Source organism: Echinops telfairi, unplaced genomic scaffold (genome assembly GCF_000313985.2).
Source record: "Echinops telfairi isolate 266 unplaced genomic scaffold, ASM31398v2 ScPeMD7_7467;HRSCAF=8505_1, whole genome shotgun sequence".
Classification (NCBI taxonomy): domain Eukaryota; kingdom Metazoa; phylum Chordata; class Mammalia; order Afrosoricida; family Tenrecidae; genus Echinops; species Echinops telfairi.
The window spans coordinates 22,387,842-22,396,830 of record NW_022111368.1 but is presented as its reverse complement, the minus strand read 5'-3'; the positions used below and the strand labels follow the sequence as shown (position 1 = coordinate 22,396,830).

The following is an 8,989-nucleotide window of genomic DNA, read 5'->3' as shown; positions in this document are numbered from 1 at the left end:
ATAAGAGTTGTATGAGCCCCTAATAAAATGATTTTAAAAATATATGTGAATTATATACCAAAAATATGATTGGGGGAAAGTTTCTATGATTTTGTAACATCGCTGATGGGCACTTAGGTTGTCTCCATCTTTTGAAAACATTTTAAACTAGCTATTATAAAATGCATTTGATGCAGTTAGATGTTATAGTGGAATTTAGAAACACCTACTATAGAAATGCAATCGCTGGAGTATATGCACCTTAACAATGTTAACTGGTGCGGCACCTTCAGAGTCTTATCACTGACCAAGAGAAATCAGTGTCAGTAGAATTTGCCTCACATCATTGTTAGGGTACCCTAAAGCCCTTTGAGAAAGATGAAGAGTACTCGCTACTAGAGGTTGTCTTGAAACCTTTTCTTACAGTCCCTCAATGCTTGCCATTCAAAACACAAACTCAGTGCCATCAATTTGACTGTAGGACAGAGTGACACTGCCGCTGTGGATTTCTGAGAGGGTGACTGCTTCCAGGAGTACAAAGCCTCATCTTTCTCCCAGAGAGTGGCTGGTGGTTTCGAATGGCCGGTTGGAAGCCCACTTCATAACCCCATTACCCACGAAGGCATCTTTTAACTAGTACTCCTCATACGCCTCAGTGACTGTCTGAGAACAGCTATCCTTTCCAATGGCTTCACAGAATCAAATGATCTCTCGGATAGTATGAGCAAGCTAGGAAGTGAAAACAATTGGCCAATTTGCCATTATGAACCTGGATGTTCCCCAAACTAGGATCCTTAACGACGTTTGCATTTTAAACATATCCAACAAAAAGACATGTTAGAATGTAGTACTTGATGTGGAGGTTTTTTTCACTCTCTTGCTCTCAATTTGGTCCCAAGTCATAGTGACTCCCTCTGTTAGCAGATTGGAACTGATCTCTCTAGGGTTTTTGTGGCTGTAATCTAGGCAAGTCCACAGGACTTTTCAGGTTCGATACTACTCTCTGAATGAATTCAAATAGCCAAACTTGAGGTCAGCAGCCGGCCACAAACTGGAAGACTCGGGTTCTTTTTGAGTATTTCAATACGGATTTGTTACCATGAGTTCTTTTGCTGGTAATGAGCAAAGCTGACTGCTAAAGACATGTTCTCCCTTACAGGACCACAGATGGCAAATGGCAGGCTTCAAGAGTATTATCCATCGAGAATATTAACGAAAATAACTTGAATTTTCCATATAATTGCACTGTGATCAGCGGGGAAGGCTCAGAAACCAACGTCTTCATCTTGGTGAGGAAAGGTATGAGAAACGCGCTTTCCTTTGGAACGTGTATGGGAATTTGGAAGACCAAAGGGAAAGACACCTTAAGATTGTTGCTTCCTCATTTCGTACATCAGGAAACACGTTCTTGTGAGGGGACACAATTCACATGGTTCTACGGTCAATTGATGCCATACGCTGGGTAGGAAATGTGGATGTAGCACGTCTGCTCTGCTTGCTTTCCCCCGATCCTGACCCACCGGAGTCTGTGCCCCTTCGCTCCTCTTCCCTCTCTGCTCTGGGTCTCTGGATGCTCCATGGAGATTGTAATATGATTCTGAGAACAAGAGAAGGACACCTTTTTTTTCCATGTTCTTGAAATGGTTTCCCAGGAAGATTCCAGCAGGGGTTCAGCACCACTCTCCACTGACAGCCCAGTGTCCTTTGAGAAAGGTCACTGCCAGAGTTCGCTTGAGGCATTTTGTGACAGTCACACAATTACTTCACTGGTTCTCCTTAGATGCCTAGATGATGTGTGACTACTTCACTTTTTCAATGTCTTTGATTCTACACTACCCTATAGTGGCCCTGTGAGTCACAATTGACTTAATGACGATGGGTGACCTGCCATTATCCCATAGAGGAGTGTGTGTGGGGTTGGGGGTGAAGGGCATTTCTGTGCATGTGTGGCACAGTCATGCAAAGTATCTCATTGTCTGGCTTTATTTAGAACAACTAAAGTTGCTTACTTTTATTTCCTAATTGCTTACTTTCATCCTAATAGTTTTACTGGAAAGATCATCCCTAAAAATGGTGCTAAAATAATAAGAGCTTTTAGCATGTGTGTCCTCTTTGACCTAGAAATACCCTTCCTAGAATTAGTCTGAGAAAACAATCAGAAATATGAATAATATTGGATGAGAAAAGTTTATGCATAAAGTTTTTCATTGATACTATATATTATGTATAGTCATTAAATCTATATATTATGTATAGTCCTCATTAAAACAGCAATCAATCTAAATATTGGGGTACAGTGCATTACAATCCCAATGACCTAGTAAAGTGCTCATAATATAATGTTAAGCAATGAAAAGGAATAACCAGTAATTATTTTCAATAAGTAAAATTTTTCAACAGAAAAAAGAAGAGAGGAAATATATCATCATGCTAACAGTGGCTCTTGCAAGATTGTTGAAGGGCTGTTCGAATATATTTTATTCTTTATAGGACTCTATATTATTACCTCATATTGTCTAAAACAAGGATAAACCAAATCACTCTAGGAAATTCACTTCTCCTCAAAAGGCACTTTTACACAAAAATTATATTAAATTCTAAAAGCTATGTGCCCATGCTATGTTAGTTACTTTAGTTTCCCCCCCAGATATCAACCTATAAATGAAGCAGAAACAATTATTATCTTCATTTTCCAGATGAAGGATTATACCAGAGGTTGTCTTGAGCCATTTTCTGACAGTAACTCAGCTGCCTAATTAATATTCCTCATAATATCTTGGTTAATAGCTGAGAATAGGTATCGTGTTTCAATATTTTCAAATCTACCTGAGCCCCTATGAGTCAGAATTGACACCGTGGCAACTGGTCACCTGCCATTGTCCTAGCAAGCACTTACCCTCGCATTCACGGAGTGATCCCACCAGGCTGGGAATGCACGCACCCAGTCCACAGCTCTCTCTACTATTTGTACTCTCAGACCAGACATGGAGATTTATTTTTGCGGACCTTTGTATTTTCCCCTAGTGTCTCATCACCTCAGAGATCTGATGTCATGCCTTGGAATGTAGAAAATAAATTAAAAAATAAAAACACGTTGCTGCAGAATCTCTTCTGCCTCTTTGAGGCAGCACATGTCACAGGGTAGAGGTGCCCCAGCGAGTTTCCAGGGTTGTGAGTCTTGAGGAAAGCAGAGCACCGCGTCTCTCCTGGGGGAGCTGGGCCTCCAGCAGCTGTCCTCCAGCCTGTTGCACCAGCGGCACTCTCTCACACAAGAATCGAGTGCATTCAAATGCTTCCCATTCGGGACTCTAAAGGTCAGAAGGTGCATGCTTTACTCTTTAAAACACTCTTACAGGATGACTAGTAAGTTTATTACCCAAGACGCCAGGTGGGAATGAGGGGCATCGCCATGGCATGTGTAAATTCTGGAGGCGACTGTGGATTTGTGTTAAACAATTGACAGGGTGGCAGTGGAAGACTTTGATACACTAATTTTATGTCTAATTATTTCAATCTCTTTGTCTTTTTTAGGCGGTATTGATGATATCCCAGACCACATTTTCACCCGAGGAATGATAACAGCTTCTTTGATCTTGGTGGCCGTTGTGTTTGTAGTGATTGGCTGTTATATTTATAGAGTTGACTTGACTTTATTTTATAGACGCTTCATTGGAAAAGATGAAACATTAACAGGTAATAGGTAACATAATTCTGGGGGCTTCTGTTTTCAGGAAGTAACCAAATAAGGAGGCATTGATATTCATTTTATTTGATTATATTACTGAATTAATCATTTGGGGATGTTTTCAGTGGGAAAAATTGCACTACATGTCTTATCTGTTTTGACCATTACCTTCATGCATTTACTTACATGTTGCCAAAAACTGTTCTCGAAATTGCTTCCTGTATGTATGCTGTCTCTTCCTGTATGTATTTCCTGTAAAATGCTTGACCCCAGGTACTGTTTAGCTTAATACCTGTGTACACATGCCCTTTGGGAACCCCACATAGTGCATATATTCAATAAAAGGTTTAGACACTGAGTTTAACTGTATTATGGTTTATTATTTTAACTTGACAGCAGATCTTGCACGATGACCTGAAAAACCTTTGAGCTAGAAGACAACTGATCTAGGCTCTACTCTCCTAGATCTGTCCTTTGTTATTTCTTATTATTTTTGTTTAGTCCATCTATTCCCCAGTTTCGCTATTTTTAAAGGCAACTAGAAGTCACATATCTTTAAAAATAATTTTTGAATAATGAAAAGCAATGCAATCCAGCATAATTACTCTAATTTTCATGTTTTTATACAGTGAAAACCATCAAAATTGAATAACTATACACTAGACACACTTTCATATTAGTTACGAATAAGCTCATCAATGACTCCTTGTATGCTTCGTCTCATTTTAATGGACATTTAGACTGTTTCCAGCCTTTGGATGCTGTAGCTTTGCCCTAGCCACTGAATAGCTCGGTGCTATTTATTTTTTAACGTGCATAAAGTATCTCGAAAGGGATTGCTTCACAAATGGAACTTCTGGAAATACCATGGGCAGATGAGCTGGTAATATTAGGCTAATTAAGGTGGGCAGGGGAGGTGGTTTATTGCTAGGAGTTGATTCTGACTCATGGAAATGCTGTCGGTTTCCAAGACGTAACACTTTACAGGAGTAGAAAGCGTCATCTTTCTATCCAGAATAGATACTGCCAATTTGGTCTCCAAAGAGGTTGTACTAATCTATTGTTGAGTAATAAGAGTCACTTTTTTCCCCCATAACCTTTACTCACAAAAAAATTGATCAAACTCTGGGGTATTTGGTAGTTTGATGGTGCAAAATTATATCTCAGTAGTTCTAATTTGCATACGAATACATGAGAAAATATTTACTTTTTTATCAGTTTCCCCCTTTTTCAAAGATCCCTTTCATACATTGCCATTGGGTTACTGATCTTCTGTGCTTGTTTGTTTTTAGCAACTGTCTTCATTTTAAGGGGTTTATTCTATTTTCTCTCTCATGAAGTGCAAATATATTTGTTTGTTGAGTTTGCTAATTGTGGTGTGATATGTATATATGTGTGTGTATGTGTGTTTGTTTAGTGTAGTTACTTTTATTTTTTCTTTGATAGTTTCAAGATTTGGAGTCCTAAATAGGAAAACCTTCTAAATCCCAATTTCCAGAGGAGTTCTAGTTTCTCTATGAGAGTTTCATTGATCCCTTTTTCACATTTACAGCTTTTAATCTGTTAATGGAGAATTGGCTTTATGCCTGTGTGTGTGGTGCGGTGGAGTAGTTTTGTTGCCACATAGGTTAGGATTTGAAGGTTTGCTTTAGAACCCTGGAGGTTAAATTAAGAGATTTTACCAGAAATAAGTATTTAGTGAACCAGGTGGCTATAGAAGATGTTGGTCTGAGCCCTACTCAGATGTATACTGGACATCTGCTATTGGAAATAAATAACATCTGCTATTGGAAAATCAATAATATCTGAGGAACACATGTAAAGAAAATGAACCTAGAATAATCTGGTACCATTAGACTTTATTAATACCTACTACCCTTCAACTCGACAGCTAACTCATAAATCCCAAGAACACATTGAAACATCAGTAATTCTTCTAACCATTGAAATGATTGACCTGGGATAAGAATGGGTTCTTCCCCAACCACCCCCTTCTTTCTCTGTCAAGTATGGCACCAACTGTATTAGGACCTGACTCTAATTTTCCTTCTTTCAGGTAGATGTTCAAGGGACCACCTTATTCTCTGACCAGGTTTTGCTTGTTTGTTTCAGTGTTGTTTCTGAATTCTTTATACTATTTTGCTTCTGCGAACGCGTTCTTTATATCCTTTTTCATGCTGTTCAGTGTGTCTGCTTTTGTCTGATTCTGTTAAAAGATAGACAGGTTTAATGTTTGTTGTTGTTTGGTTACTCTGTTAAAAGAATTAACTCAGGTAACATATTTCTCCTGAGATCATCCTTAAAGTCATCTGAATACTGATCCATCATCGGAGAAAACCCGAAGCAAACTCAGTGCCATTGAGTCAGAGATCCTATAGGACAGGCCTACGCGGGGTTTCCAAGACTGTAACTCTTAGTGCTCTAGTGGGGGAAATCCTTAAAGGGACCATAAACTGTCCTATTGGCATCTGGATCATGTCATGTTTTCAAGCATCATAGCATTTCCCCCACAGCATCTGGGTTCAATTGCTTCTAGTATTTCTTGCCCCTCTCCAGTGGAAAAGCTAAACTGTATTTCCATCTCCATTTTCTAGTGGATTGTGTTGAGGGCAAATATGGGGATAGTAGCAGAGTTAAATTATACATGTAAACTAAGGTCAATTTATTTTAAATCAGGAAAGGAGGATACATTTAGGCTCCTTGACCTTCTATTGCCTTTAAAGAGCCTGTAGTAACCTGACCTAGCTCTGTGCTACCCTCTAGTTCTTTATGGTGGCAGCTCTTAAAGTAGGTGTTTCATTTTCTGCTGGTTTTGTTAAACAGTTGCTTGAATAGCAATTGTGAGGTTTCAAGAGGTTATGGTTGGTTTCTAGTTTTCCGTGGTTCTGGACGCATTGATCACGATTTCCACTCAATTCTGTACTGAAATGCACTTGTAACCGTACGCTAACTAACAGAATAAAACCTATCTCCTAGATGGGAAGACCTATGATGCTTTTGTGTCTTACCTCAAAGAATGTCGACCGGAAAATTGTGAGGAGCACACCTTTGCTGTGGAGATTTTGCCCAGTGTTTTGGAAAAACATTTTGGATATCGATTGTGCATCTTTGAAAGGGATGTCCTGCCTGGAGGAGGTAAGAAAGGGAATTCCAGATGGATCACACACAAAGGGGAATCTTGTCATTACAAAGGATTAATCCGCTAACCTCAACTACGGCCACTTGTTTTATTAAAAACCAAAAAATGAAAAGGATTCTTACTTAGAAATGCCACCTGAATCAAGATAGTAAAAATTAGTAAGAAAGCAAGCTTCTAGCTGTGCTTGCCTGCCTTCAATCATATGAAGTATTTGGAAGAGGGGGTGGCACAGAGTAAGTGCAAAGTTAGCATGTAGTATTATTGCTATCTAGATGTCTGAAAGAGCTTTATAAAATTAGAAATATATTATTTGTCAACAGAGACAATAGTAAAGTTGGGATAAATAATATAAAATAGACCGTGCAAAATGATTTTCATTTAACACACACCTTCCAATTCTCTTAAATTAATATTTTATTTCTTAAAAATTTTAGCTGTTGTTGATGAAATCCATTCACTGATAGAAAAGAGCCGAAGAATAATCATTGTCCTAAGCGAACGTTACATGTCTAATAAAGTCAGGTATGAACTTGAAAGTGGACTCCATGAGGCACTGGTGGAAAGAAAAATTAAAATAATCCTAATTGAATTCACACCTGTTCGTGATGTCATGTTCCTGCCCCAATCGCTAGAGCTTTTGAAATCTCATCGAGTTCTGAAGTGGAAGGCAGAAAAGTCTCTTTCCTATAACTCAAGCTTCTGGAAAAATCTTCGTTACTTGATGCCTGCAAAAACCATCAAGCCAGGCATAGACAAATCAGAAGTTCTGCCTGTTTTATCCAGGCCTGACCATCAGCAACGCTGAGTATCAGAAAGAGGTCTAGATATAAGGAGTATTGAGCATTTGAGCCTGTGCATAACAACAGACTTTATTCGAAGAGTTGAGCTGCACTCTATGAAGATCTTACTCACCGTTTGAAGATAAAACTTTGTATAAGGTGTTCAAGAACCAGAACGAACACTGAGCTCTGATTTCTGCTTCCCAGGCCCTGCAGATCAATAGAAAAGGACCTCTTCCCACTCCCTTTGCCGTAACTGGAGCCGGTACTAACACACCATCTGGTATTTAGCAACTGTGAGGCTAGGCATCATTGTGATTTTGGTGGGTTCCCCAACAAAAGATACAGCTTTCAGAGCGTTTCATGCGAACAATGGCATTTGAATCCATGCATTTTACGTGGACAAAGAGACATTTTGTCTGGATTGAAGTGGCTCGCCGAAGAGCTGGAGTGCTCCCTCCACTTTCCCAGAAGAGCTTTCTTCTTCGGACACGTGATCCTTGATGAAAAGCACAGGGAGGGACACGTGCCCCACCCTGGAAGCAGGTTCTCCGCCTCAGCTGTATGTCAACTAGCCTCGCCACAGTGGCAGCCTATTGTTCTTGACCTCCATTGAGAAGGCACGAGGAAGGACGTCTTTAATTACATCTTAGACGCGTCTTAGAGGCAGCTCACAATGTCTTTATATTGTTCACGAAGGACAAACATTTTAATTCAGAAGATGAGCTGGATCTTTCATTTATAATGATCTCAAATGGTGGCTGACTTTATCCAGGATTGGCATCATCTTAGCCATTACACAGAAAAAAATAGTACTGATTTTTCAAAAGAATGACATATTTAAAATGTGATGCATTCCAGGCACCAGGACATGGTGGTTCAAAGCATAGGCTGTGCTCTGTTATAGAAAATAATCAGGCATTAGGGCTGAAATGCTGGACTTAGAGGGTTAAGGGACATAGTCCTGGGAACATCTAGTCCAGTGGGAAAAATACAGTTCCTAATGCTCTATGTCCTCATTTGGTGAGTAGCATCTGGGGTCTTAGAAGCTTGGGAGCATCCATATAAGATGCAACTCTTGATATCTTCAACCCTGGAGCAAAGGGTAATAAAATAAAAAAACCCAAGGAGCCAATTAATCTAACGAAGTAGTTTAAACAATTTCCTCCATACGAGACCAGAAGCATGAGGTAGTTCCGGGCTATCATTGCTGTCCAAGTGGACTAAGACAACAGTAGAAGGCCACGGTTAGTGACGGTAAAAGATATACAACACACTTAAAAACAGTCAGATGGACTAATCTGAAAGAAATGGGAGGGACGTAAGCCTGTGCTCTCCAGAGACAGCCTTCTAACTTGAAACTGAAAAAACCCTTGGGGGCCACGTCTGGTGGTGTGGGTTAGGCAC

At 39.6% G+C, this 8,989-nt stretch overlaps 1 protein-coding gene across 1 annotated transcript in view; it reads left to right on the top strand.

Annotated features, from left to right (window-relative positions):
- Positions 1-7,608, top strand: part of IL18R1 (interleukin 18 receptor 1) — a 37,063-nt gene extending 29,455 nt beyond the window's left edge. Inside the window, exons 7-10 of the mRNA XM_004704441.1 lie at positions 1,139-1,278; positions 3,511-3,672; positions 6,641-6,799; positions 7,238-7,608. Coding sequence (XP_004704498.1) covers positions 1,139-1,278; positions 3,511-3,672; positions 6,641-6,799; positions 7,238-7,608 — 832 coding nt within the window. The remainder of the gene's footprint in view (positions 1-1,138; positions 1,279-3,510; positions 3,673-6,640; positions 6,800-7,237) is intronic.
- The last annotated feature ends 1,381 nt before the right edge of the window (positions 7,609-8,989 follow it).